This window comes from Mauremys reevesii, linkage group 12 (genome assembly GCF_016161935.1).
Source record: "Mauremys reevesii isolate NIE-2019 linkage group 12, ASM1616193v1, whole genome shotgun sequence".
NCBI lineage: Eukaryota > Metazoa > Chordata > Testudines > Geoemydidae > Mauremys > Mauremys reevesii.
Genome location: NC_052634.1, coordinates 1,295,616 through 1,307,719, shown reverse-complemented (window position 1 = coordinate 1,307,719; position 12,104 = coordinate 1,295,616). Strand labels below are relative to the sequence as shown.

General features: G+C 51.9%; 1 protein-coding gene across 1 annotated transcript in view; it reads right to left on the bottom strand.

Annotated features, from left to right (window-relative positions):
- The window catches only part of JAML (junction adhesion molecule like), a 45,857-nt gene extending 35,265 nt beyond the window's left edge, over positions 1-10,592 (bottom strand). Inside the window, exons 1-3 of the mRNA XM_039496708.1 lie at positions 10,488-10,592; positions 7,660-7,714; positions 5,619-5,782 (exon numbers count right to left, since the gene is read on the bottom strand). Coding sequence (XP_039352642.1) covers positions 5,619-5,782; positions 7,660-7,708 — 213 coding nt within the window. The 5' untranslated portion in view covers positions 7,709-7,714; positions 10,488-10,592. The remainder of the gene's footprint in view (positions 1-5,618; positions 5,783-7,659; positions 7,715-10,487) is intronic.
- Positions 10,593-12,104: the final 1,512 nt, after the last annotated feature.

The window sequence follows — 12,104 nt, the reverse complement described above, 5'->3', positions numbered from 1 at the left end:
TTCCTATGGGTAGGGCACTTGGAGCTAGGGTTAGGGTTCCTATGGGTAGGACACGTGGAGCTAGGGTTAGGGTTCCTATGGGTAGGGCACTTGGAGCTAGGGTTAGGGTTCCTATGGGTAGGGCACTTGGAGCTAGGGTTAGGGTTCCTATGGGTAGGACACTTGGTGCTAGGGTTAGGGTTCCTATGGGTAGGACACTTGGTGCTAGGGTTAGGGTTCCTATGGGTAGGGCACTTGGAGCTACAGTTAGGGTTCCTATGGGTAGGGCACTTGGAGCTAGGGTTAGGGTTCCTATGGGTAGGACACGTGGAGCTAGGGTTAGGGTTCCTATGGGTAGGTCTCCCGGCGCTAGGGTTAGGGTTCCTATGGGTAGGGCACTTGGAGCTAGGGTTAGGGTTCCTATGGGTAGGGCACTTGGAGCTAGGGTTAGGGTTCCTATGGGTAGGGCACTTGGAGCTAGGGTTAGGGTTCCTATGGGTAGGGCACGTGGAGCTAGGGTTAGGGTTCCTATGGGTAGGGCACGTGGAGCTAGGGTTAGGGTTCCTATGGGTAGGGCACGTGGAGCTAGGGTTAGGGTTCCTATGGGTAGGGCACTTGGAGCTAGGGTTAGGGTTCCTATGGGTAGGGCACTTGGAGCTAGGGTTAGGGTTCCTAAGGGTAGGGCACTTGGAGCTAGGGTTAGGGTTCCTATGGGTAGGGCATGTGGAGCTAGGGTTAGGGTTCCTATGGGTAGGGCACTTGGAGCTAGGGTTAGGGTTCCTATGGGTAGGGCACTTGGAGCTAGGGTTAGGTTCCTATGGGTAGGGCACTTGGTGCTTGTGTTAGGGTTCCTATGGGTAGGGCACTTGGAGCTAGGGTTAGGGTTCCTATGGGTAGGGCACGTGGAGCTAGGGTTAGGGTTCCTATGGGTAGGGCACGTGGAGCTAGGGTTAGGGTTCCTATGGGTAGGGCACGTGGAGCTAGGGTTAGGGTTCCGAGGGGTAGGGCACTTGGTGCTAGGGTTAGGTTCCTATGGGTAGGGCACGTGGAGCTAGGGTTAGGGTTCCTATGGGTAGGCACGTGGAGCTAGGGTTAGGGTTCCTATGGGTAGGACACTTGGAGCTAGGGTTAGGTTCCTATGGGTAGGGCACTTGGTGCTATGGTTAGGTTCCTATGGGTAGGGCACGTGGAGCTAGGGTTAGGGTTCCTATGGGTAGGGCACTTGGAGCTAGGGTTAGGGTTCCTATGGGTAGGGCACTTGGAGCTAGGGTTAGGGTTCCTATGGGTAGGGCACTTGGAGCTAGGGTTAGGGTTCCTATGGGTAGGGCACTTGGTGCTAGGGTTAGGGTTCCTATGGGTAGGACACGTGGAGCTAGGGTTAGGGTTCCTATGGGTAGGACACTTGGAGCTAGGGTTAGGGTTCCTATGGGTAGGGCACTTGGAGCTAGGGTTAGGGTTCCTATGGGTAGGGCACTTGGAGCTACAGTTAGGGTTCCTATGGGTAGGGCACGTGGAGCTAGGGTTAGGGTTCCTATGGGTAGGGCACGTGGAGCTAGGGTTAGGGTTCCTATGGGTAGGGCACTTGGAGCTAGGGTTAGGGTTCCTATGGGTAGGGCACTTGGAGCTAGGGTTAGGGTTCCTATGGGTAGGGCACTTGGAGCTAGGGTTAGGGTTCCTATGGGTAGGGCACTTGGAGCTAGGGTTAGGGTTCCTATGGGTAGGGCACTTGGAGCTAGGGTTAGGGTTCCTATGGGTAGGACACGTGGAGCTAGGGTTAGGGTTCCTATGGGTAGGGCACTTGGAGCTACAGTTAGGGTTCCTATGGGTAGGGCACATGGAGCTAGGGTTAGGGTTCCTATGGGTAGGGCACTTGGAGCTAGGGTTAGGGTTCCTATGGGTAGGGCACGTGGAGCTAGGGTTAGGGTTCCTATGGGTAGGGCACTTGGAGCTAGGGTTAGGGTTCCTATGGGTAGGGCACTTGGAGCTAGGGTTAGGGTTCCTATGGGTAGGGCACTTGGAGCTAGGGTTAGGGTTACTATGGGTAGGGCACTTGGAGCTTGGGTTAGGGTTCCTATGGGTAGGGCACTTGGTGCTAGGGTTAGGGTTCCTATGGGTAGGACACGTGGAGCTAGGGTTAGGGTTCCTATGGGTAGGGCACGTGGAGCTAGGGTTAAGGTTCCTATGGGTAGGGCACTTGGAGCTAGGGTTAGGGTTCCTATGGGTAGGACACTTGGTGCTAGGGTTAGGGTTCCTATGGGTAGGGCACTTGGAGCTAGGGTTAGGGTTCCTATGGGTAGGGCACTTGGAGCTACAGTTAGGGTTCCTATGGGTAGGGCACTTGGAGCTAGGGTTAGGGTTCCTATGGGTAGGGCACTTGGAGCTACAGTTAGGGTTCCTATGGGTAGGACACGTGGAGCTAGGGTTAGGGTTCCTATGGGTAGGGCACTTGAAGCTAGGGTTAGGTTTCCTATGGGTAGGACACGTGGAGCTAGGGTTAGGGTTCCTATGGGTAGGGCACTTGGAGCTACAGTTAGGGTTCCTATGGGTAGGGCACTTGGAGCTAGGGTTAGGGTTCCTATGGGTAGGACACGTGGAGCTAGGGTTAGGGTTCCTATGGGTAGGGCACTTGGAGCTAGGGTTAGGGTTCCTATGGGTAGGGCACTTGGAGCTTGGGTTAGGGTTCCTATGGGTAGGGCACTTGGAGCTTGGGTTAGGGTTACTATGGGTAGGGCACTTGGTGCTAGGGTTAGGGTTCCTATGGGTAGGACACGTGGAGCTAGGGTTAGGGTTCCTATGGGTAGGGCACTTGGAGCTAGGGTTAGGGTTCCTATGGGTAGGGCACTTGGAGCTAGGGTTAGGGTTCCTATGGGTAGGACACTTGGTGCTAGGGTTAGGGTTCCTATGGGTAGGACACTTGGTGCTAGGGTTAGGGTTCCTATGGGTAGGGCACTTGGAGCTACAGTTAGGGTTCCTATGGGTAGGGCACTTGGAGCTAGGGTTAGGGTTCCTATGGGTAGGACACGTGGAGCTAGGGTTAGGGTTCCTATGGGTAGGGCACTTGGAGCTACAGTTAGGGTTCCTATGGGTAGGGCACTTGGAGCTAGGGTTAGGGTTCCTATGGGTAGGGCACGTGGAGCTAGGGTTAGGGTTCCTATGGGTAGGACACGTGGAGCTAGGGTTAGGGTTCCTATGGGTAGGGCACTTGGAGCTACAGTTAGGGTTCCTATGGGTAGGACACGTGGAGCTAGGGTTAGGGTTCCTATGGGTAGGGCACTTGGAGCTACAGTTAGGGTTCCTATGGGTAGGGCACTTGGAGCTAGGGTTAGGGTTCCTATGGGTAGGGCACTTGGAGCTAGGGTTAGGGTTCCTATGGGTAGGGCACTTGGAGTTAGGGTTAGGGTTCCTATGGGTAGGGCACTTGGAGCTAGGGTTAGGGTTCCTATGGGTAGGGCACTTGGAGCTTGGGTTAGGGTTACTATGGGTAGGGCACTTGGTGCTAGGGTTAGGGTTCCTATGGGTAGGACACGTGGAGCTAGGGTTAGGGTTCCTATGGGTAGGGCACTTGGAGCTAGGGTTAGGGTTCCTATGGGTAGGGCACTTGGAGCTAGGGTTAGGGTTCCTATGGGTAGGACACTTGGTGCTAGGGTTAGGGTTCCTATGGGTAGGACACTTGGTGCTAGGGTTAGGGTTCCTATGGGTAGGGCACTTGGAGCTACAGTTAGGGTTCGTATGGGTAGGGCACTTGGAGCTAGGGTTAGGGTTCCTATGGGTAGGACACGTGGAGCTAGGGTTAGGGTTCCTATGGGTAGGGCACTTGGAGCTACAGTTAGGGTTCCTATGGGTAGGGCACTTGGAGCTAGGGTTAGGGTTCCTATGGGTAGGGCACGTGGAGCTAGGGTTAGGGTTCCTATGGGTAGGACACGTGGAGCTAGGGTTAGGGTTCCTATGGGTAGGGCACTTGGAGCTACAGTTAGGGTTCCTATGGGTAGGGCACTTGGAGCTAGGGTTAGGGTTCCTATGGGTAGGGCACTTGGAGCTAGGGTTAGGGTTCCTATGGGTAGGGCACTTGGAGCTAGGGTTAGGGTTCCTATGGGTAGGGCACTTGGAGCTAGGGTTAGGGTTCCTATGGGTAGGGCACTTGGAGCTACAGTTAGGGTTCCTATGGGTAGGGCACTTGGAGCTAGGGTTAGGGTTCCTATGGGTAGGGCACTTGGAGCTAGGGTTAGGGTTCCTATGGGTAGGGCACTTGGAGCTAGGGTTAGGGTTCCTATGGGTAGGGCACTTGGAGCTAGGGTTAGGGTTCCTATGGGTAGGGCACTTGGAGCTTGGGTTAGGGTTCCTATGGGTAGGGCACTTGGAGCTAGGGTTAGGGTTCCTATGGGTAGGACACTTGGTGCTAGGGTTAGGGTTCCTATGGGTAGGACACGTGGAGCTAGGGTTAGGGTTCCTATGGGTAGGGCACTTGGAGCTAGGGTTAGGGTTCCTATGGGTAGGGCACTTGGAGCTAGGGTTAGGGTTCCTATGGGTAGGACACGTGGAGCTAGGGTTAGGGTTCCTATGGGTAGGGCACTTGGAGCTAGGGTTAGGGTTCCTATGGGTAGGGCACTTGGAGCTACAGTTAGGGTTCCTATGGGTAGGGCACTTGGAGCTAGGGTTAGGGTTCCTATGGGTAGGGCACTTGGAGCTAGGGTTAGGGTTCCTATGGGTAGGACACGTGGAGCTAGGGTTAGGGTTCCTATGGGTAGGGCACTTGGAGCTAGGGTTAGGGTTCCTATGGGTAGGGCACGTGGAGCTAGGGTTAGGGTTCCTATGGGTAGGGCACTTGGAGCTAGGGTTAGGGTTCCTATGGGTAGGGCACTTGGAGCTAGGGTTAGGGTTCCTATGGGTAGGACACGTGGAGCTAGGGTTAGGGTTCCTATGGGTAGGGCACTTGGAGCTACAGTTAGGGTTCCTATGGGTAGGGCACTTGGAGCTAGGGTTAGGGTTCCTATGGGTAGGACACGTGGAGTTAGGGTTAGGGTTCCTATGGGTAGGGCACTTGGAGCTAGGGTTAGGGTTCCTATGGGTAGGGCACGTGGAGCTAGGGTTAGGGTTCCTATGGGTAGGGCACTTGGAGCTAGGGTTAGGTTCCTATGGGTAGGGCTTCCCACGCTAGTGTTAGGGTTCCTAAGGGCAGGGTCGGCTTTAGGAAGTGCAGGGCCCCATTCAAACCATTTCGACAGGGCCCTAGCAGGGATGACTTAAAAAAAAAAACACCACATTAAAAAAAACACGTGGGGCTTGTATTCACCGGGCGGTGCTCTGAGTCTTTGGCGGCACTTCAGCGGTGGGTCCTTCACTCGTCCAGGTCTTCAGCGGCACTGAAGGACCCGTTGCCGAAGTGTCGCCGAAGACCCAGTGTAAGCGAAGGACCCGCCGCTGAAGTGCCGTCGAAGACCCAAAGCGCCCCCCGGTGAGTAAAAATTAAAAAGGCGCCTCTAGCCAGGGAAGGGATTCTCACTGGGCACGAGGCCCGATTCGGGGGAATTCGTGGAATAGGCCTAAAGCCGGCCCTGCTGAATGCTATCTCTGCCCCCAGGCGGCCTATTTGCCCTGGACCTGTGGTGCTACCCTGGTCCCTTCCCAGTGATTGGACTCACCGCCTGAGTATTGTTTTCCGGCGTATGTAGCCAGTCCACTTTGGTCACGTTCCAGTCCCCTGGCACCAGGCTTTGGAAGAAACATTCCAGCATGACAGAGTCCCCTAGGCGAGCCTTCAGCTCCGGGCGAGTGATGACCAGGCCAGCCAACACCCCACCATTCTCTGCAGGCACCAAGGAAGGAAGAGGGATGAGCCTGGAACTGAAGAATCCAGCACGGTGCAGAGAACAGCAGTGCTGCCTAGATCCACCTGTGTCTGCCAGGGGCCTGCTCATCCTTGAGACATCCCTTCCAACCCAAAGAGACCAACCCCCTCCCCACATCCAGCCTGGCAGACCCTGCTCCCTTCACACAGGCAGGGCCCTCCCCCACCCTCTGACTGCCCAAAATGCTGTACCCCCTGAACCAGCTCCTTCACAAAACACCAAGACATGGGGAGCCAGGGCAGCTCCTTCCTGCCAGAGGGAGGGTCCATGCAGCTGTCCCACTGCAGAACCAGCCCTGGGGCCAAGTCTCCCCAGAGTCACAGAGCCTCCCGACCGTGACATCAGAGCCAGCAGAGCAGGCTTTCCTTCTCTGCCCTCCCAGCAGCACCGGAGAGGGAGCCCTCGGACCAGCTCGGTGGAGGTGAGGGGCATTGCCAAGGACTGGAAGCAACGCCACATGCAGACCCACTGCTTTCCACACGTCACAGCTTGTTACGCCCAGGCTGGGGCCTTGTCCCGCCACAGCCTGAAGCCAGGGTGATGCCGTGATGGGCTGCTGCTAGCCTGGCCTCTGGGAGGTGGGCAGAGCTGAGGGTGAAGTGCTAGGTCTGCTATTGCCCCCGCTTATGGGCACGGTCTCCCCTAGGGCCATGCTTCCGATTCACGCCTCCTACCCTCCATGGCAGGGGCCCGTGGTGCAGCCAAGACCCAAACTAAATGCTTCTGGCCCAGCCATTCCTCAGGACAGGGTCATGGCCGTGAGCCCCTAGCACTGCTGCCCTGGCATCACGACATGGGAAGATCCCTTTTACCAAGTCTTAGGGATGGAGGGGTTGTCAAAAACTGCACCCCAAGATTCACAGCTGGGACAGGACGAGGCCGCTTCGCTCTGCTCCACAGCGGCAGCCTTAGCGCTGCCAGTCCAGACGTTCTGGCTAAGCCGGGCAGAGCAGCCTACAGTGCCGGTTCTCCCAGCAGGGGAATCCCGGCCTCACTTCCTGGTGGTGGAGGCACGTCTGCATGGAATAGGAAGAGGGGGAGCGCTCCTCGCACGAGCCCCAGCCATGGTGCTCTTTGGAAGCAGAAGGTTCTGGCTCCTCATGAATGGCTTTCATCTACCACTGCCTATCACCAGAGTATCTGAGCAGTTCCCCTCCCAGCCCCCCGGGGCGCCAGGGCAGGGCTATTATCTCCATTGTGCAGATGGGAAACTGACCCAGAGACTAAGTGACTGACCCAAGATCACATAGGAAGTCTGTGGCAGAGCAGGGATTTGACCCTAGGTCCCTAGGTCTTAAACTAGTGCCCTGACCACCGGACTGGCCTTGCATCCTTGTGGCAAGAGTCATTCTAGCACCCTCTGCCTGGCATAGCACCGGGGCAGGGGCTGCATTTAGTGTGTGAATGTCAGTTCTCACAGCCCTTCCCTGTTTCCTTCCCCACCGCTGGCCCTGAAGCTCTGACCCAGCTGGTTGAGTCCTCGGCTTGTTTGCACAAGCCGTGACACAGCTATTGCTCAGGAGGCTGCTGGAGAACCCTGGCAGAGGAAACGAATAGAGCCGCGTCCACATGTCCTGGCCTACGCTGGCACCAAGCGCAAGCTGGAGACCTGAGGCACAGGAGGGGTATGTGACTTGCCCCAGGCCACACTGACTCAGCAGCAGGCCTAGAAGAGTTCCGGGCTCCCAAACCCATGAGCTCCCTGGGCTCTGAAATTCACTGTCAGTAATGTCTTGTGGAGGAGGGATGGTGGGTCTCTAAGCAAAGGGAGGGGAAAGCAGGCAGTGTTTTCAGGGGTGCAGGCGAGGGGGGCAAAAGCAGGATCTCCGCTTACCCAGTGACATCAGTATCCGCATGAGCGTCAGGGCAGGTACCATTCTCATTTCGCTCTAAAAAGGGGAGAGACAAGTTAACACAGGCTGCATGGGGCCCTGCTCTGCCCAGGGGATGCACAGCACCTTAGTCACTGCCTTGGCCCAAGCTTTAACAAGATGCACACCCAAACCATGGCAAAACAGGGGCCAGGTGGCAGGAGACTTTCTGGTGACTGTGCTATTGCGTTGGTACAAACTCCCTTCAGGTAACAGGCAGGGCTGGAGTCAACCCTAGTGAAAGCCCAGAGAGCAGAGCTCCCACCTTCAGGGAGCAGTTCCCTCCATCACTGTCCAGTAATTATATCACACCCACACCCCATTCTATCGCCCACAAGAAGGCGATTCAGAGGCGGACTGGGTTGCTGGGCTGACAATTCCTTTGCTCTCACTGAGATGGATTTGACCTATACTCCCTCAGAGCCTCAGGGGATTTAGTTTAATGAATCCATCAAGTCCCAGCCATTACAACACTCTTTGAAAACCAAGAGGCAGCTGTCTGATACGTTTCTGGTTTGAGACAACTCTGAGCTACGCGAAGGGGAAGTTGACGAGAGCTCATGCTCTGGTTTTAAAATTTCCTTTTGTGTAATAAGCTTTGAGCTTGGTTTGAGGCCTAAGGTTTCTGTAGAAATGTGAGGTGGTTAGGTTGGGTTCGTTCACAGATGCCGAGGCAGGTGATAGGAAGTAAATGTTTATGCTGATATTAACAATCCAGACACCTTAATCTTCAGACAATCTCCCTGTGAAAGAGTGCTCCGGAAAAGTCTGAGCCCCCCTCAATGCGGTCAGGTCACACAGTAACACCTTTAGTCACTAGCAACAAGGGCTGGATTTCAAACAGTGGAAACCTCTATAAGGAGAACTTCTTTTGGGACACCTGCAATGTCCCATTTTTTACTAAATGAATAAAAAATTGTAATAATGACTGAAAGTTTGTTCCAGCTGCATTTCTGCACCGGTGTGACACTGTGTTCCAAGCGAAGGGAAAAGCTGAATGAATGCAGGTACACTCAGAGCTGTGCTTTTGCTCAGCATCTGATGATCAACTCTTTAAGAACAAGAAGTTCTTGGGAAAAAATCCTCCAGTCTGAAATACATGAGTGTCACTGTTGAATCCAAAGCTGGCAATAGCAAGAGTAGCAAACTATACCCATACAACACAAGCACAGTCTTTTGTGAGAGAATTTTGTTACTCTAAAAACTGTCACCACTAAATCATCCTGTTTTTTATTTTGAAACTCTTCTGCCTTTCTGTCTGTCTCTCATTCCTGCGGCCCTGGAAAAACCAGTGCCTCTAAAACAAATTTCAATACGATTTGGAGATGGGGTTTATCAATCCCCAAGAAACAAGGATGCTAATGAAAAGGAACTAGAGTAAACCTGCCTCGTGTAGTTGGTTTAAAGTAAAGTCGTGTTTATTCCTGTCCGCTCTGAGAATAAAAATCACTGCTTTCAGCACTGGCGCAGTAGGAAGCAAGGAGTGGCCAGTCTGGGGTATTTAGATGGCAAGTTCCATGAGGCAGAGACTGTCTCCTTTGTGCTCTGCAGAGCTGAGCACCCAAACACCAGTAACCAGTGAAATGGATGGCACACATCTGGGGATGTAAGAGAGTGTGCTGGCTGGATTCATGTGCTATGGAATGGTCTGAAATGATAAAATGCTGCTGGGATAGTATAAAACCAATTGGGAGAGGAAAATTCCACACCAAGTCTGGGGATCCTCACTACAAAGGATTTCATCTCTTCTCACAGACTGACATGGCTGCAGATTTCTTTTCCTCATGCAATTGTAGTTGCACAGCTCTGTGGAAACTGATAAAGCGCCTGGGGCTCCCGGAATGGAATCCAGAGCCCTCACCAGCTACCACGGATGCAAATTTGTTTTTGAGATTGAGAAATGAAGACTTTCCAAGCTGCTTGAGTGCTTGGCTAAATACAATAGTATAAAATGGACCCTGCCTTCCATTGCCCTCTGTGTGTTTGTAGAATCAAAGTCCAGCTAGCAGTAGCAAGGATCTCTGTAATTCTCCTTGCTTGTGCTTCTCAGTAAAGAAATGTTTGTAAAAACAACTAAGTATTTAGAATCTGCCCATTACAGTTCTGCCTGAGCAGTCTAGCCTGCACTCAGGGCTTGCTTGGAGCATGTGTTGTACATACGTATGATAAAGCAAAGCTCCATGCACACAGCTCCAAAATCCCTGGCTGCAGCATTCCCAAGGCAGGTTGGTCGGGCTCCTCCTAATTCTCAAGTGGGGCTAGACTGTCAGAACAGCATCTCCAGTTAGGCACTTAAATAGGGGGCAAGATTCCAGAAATGCTCACTATCCAGCCGCTCTTAACATGACACGTATGGCCAGAGTTTCAAAACACCGCAGCACCCCACTGGCCCCCAACCACTGAGCTCCTTGGAGAATCTGACTCTTAGCATCACTAAATCCTCCATGTATTTATTATCTTATTACTCAGAGTCTCATCACTGACTCACTTTAAGTATTTCTGCACAGCAAATCTGGCAGCAGGTGCTGTGTGTGTTGCAACTGACAATGGAGTTAGCTCCTTGGGGTTCTGTCAAGTATATTATGACACTAAGATATCAGAATCCTGCCATGGTATAATTGTCCCTCGCGAGAACCTTAACTCAATGGATTTGGAACCAACAGTGCCCTTCTGTTCTCCTGCTATTGAGCACTGGGAGCTTTCAGCTGCTAGGTAGCTGAGCTCAGAGCATTTAACATTCCCGAGCTCTGCTCTCAGAAAGAAAATGAATACAAATTATTCAGACACTCACCAGTTTGTAGCAGACCTCCAGCTTCTCACGCAAAGTGTACTCCGCTGACTAATTCAGAGACCTACAGAGCCTCTACAATGGCGTAAGCGAATCAGATGCTTGAGGTTGCACGTGCGGGATTTACAACGTAGTCTGTTTCAGATCTTTTATTTGTCCCATTCGCAGGGAGATGGTCACTTTAAGTTAAAAGGGGAAGGTGCTAACAATCAGAAGGCAGACAGGGTTTTGGTGAACAAAGGGGAAGAGGATTATATACAGATACTTGTAGATACACACGGCACTCACATTACCATGGGAAAAGCTGCTAATCACAGACTTAGAACATGCCTGAACCCCAAACTTTGAATCACAGCAGACCGCTCCAATCAAATCTACTATACATGTCCTCCTAAATGGGGTCACAGATTCTCAAAATTCAGCTCCCTGGTCTCCCCTCACTCTTAGCCTGAGCTCCTGAGACGAAGTAAGTTATAAAATAACTAGCTCAAGGAGGGATGAGGCTCAGAACCCCAACGCATACGGTCGCTGTAGGAGCAGTATAGCCCAGCTTATGTCTTTGTGCCAAGAAGCTGCTATTTAAATGCTAACTTTTATCAAGTCATGTGTCTGATGTCATGCCACTAGCTTTACTGTTTGGACTCTGAATGGAAAGGCAGGATACTTGGCATACACAGTTATCTGCTCTGTTAACAATTACCTTCCCCACCGTGACTCCCAATTTCAACAGCATTGTGATCAGGGTCCTAGTGGGGAGCCACCTGTGGTCACTCAATTAGGGGGAACTGCAAAGAATGGGGCAGACAATCCGCATACAGCTGGTGGATATTCCAATACTTAGATTTACCAAGCCAGCACAAAACAGCTTCTTTATTACTGTACTGGTTACTCAGAAGTTCAAACAACACAGTTCCCTTAGGCCTCCATCCAGGTACATACGTTACGTATGGTAAAAATTTCTGTAAATCTTATTTCCTCATATAAAAAAAGGGTTCTACCAATCCCAAAGGATCGGACACAATCTACCAATCCCAAAGGATCCCACGTTAATGAATATTCCAGATCTTACCCAAATACACGCTACAGCCCACTCTTATTAATTAAACTAAACTTTATTAAAAAACGAGAGATCTAGTTAAAAGTTCAATATGCATACAGACATGAGTTCAATTCATTGCAGAGATGGTGAGCTTTGTAGTTGCAAAGAGTTCTTTCAGAAATAGTTCATAGGTTATAGTCCAATGTCCAAATATGATATTTGGGGCGTACCAGCATAATTGGGACCTCAATCTTGTGCCTCAAACTTCCCCTGATGAAGCCTAAGCAGATCTGAGATGACAGAACCAGGACCCAAGGATCTTTATACAATTTCATGTCTTTTGACAAGTGGGAGTTCAAAAGATAATTAGCATGACTTTGAAGGAGGTCCATCACCAGTACTTAGCTGTAGAATTAACATAAGGCCATTTGCTTGTTCCTCCACCATTCGCAGATTATTTTCTATACATTTCAAAGAGATTAATACAGAGATATCCTGTGTTTACAATTTATTTAAATGATAGGATGTTCTTTTGACTTCTGAACTATCAGAATACAGCATAGACAGGGACTGTTGACTAC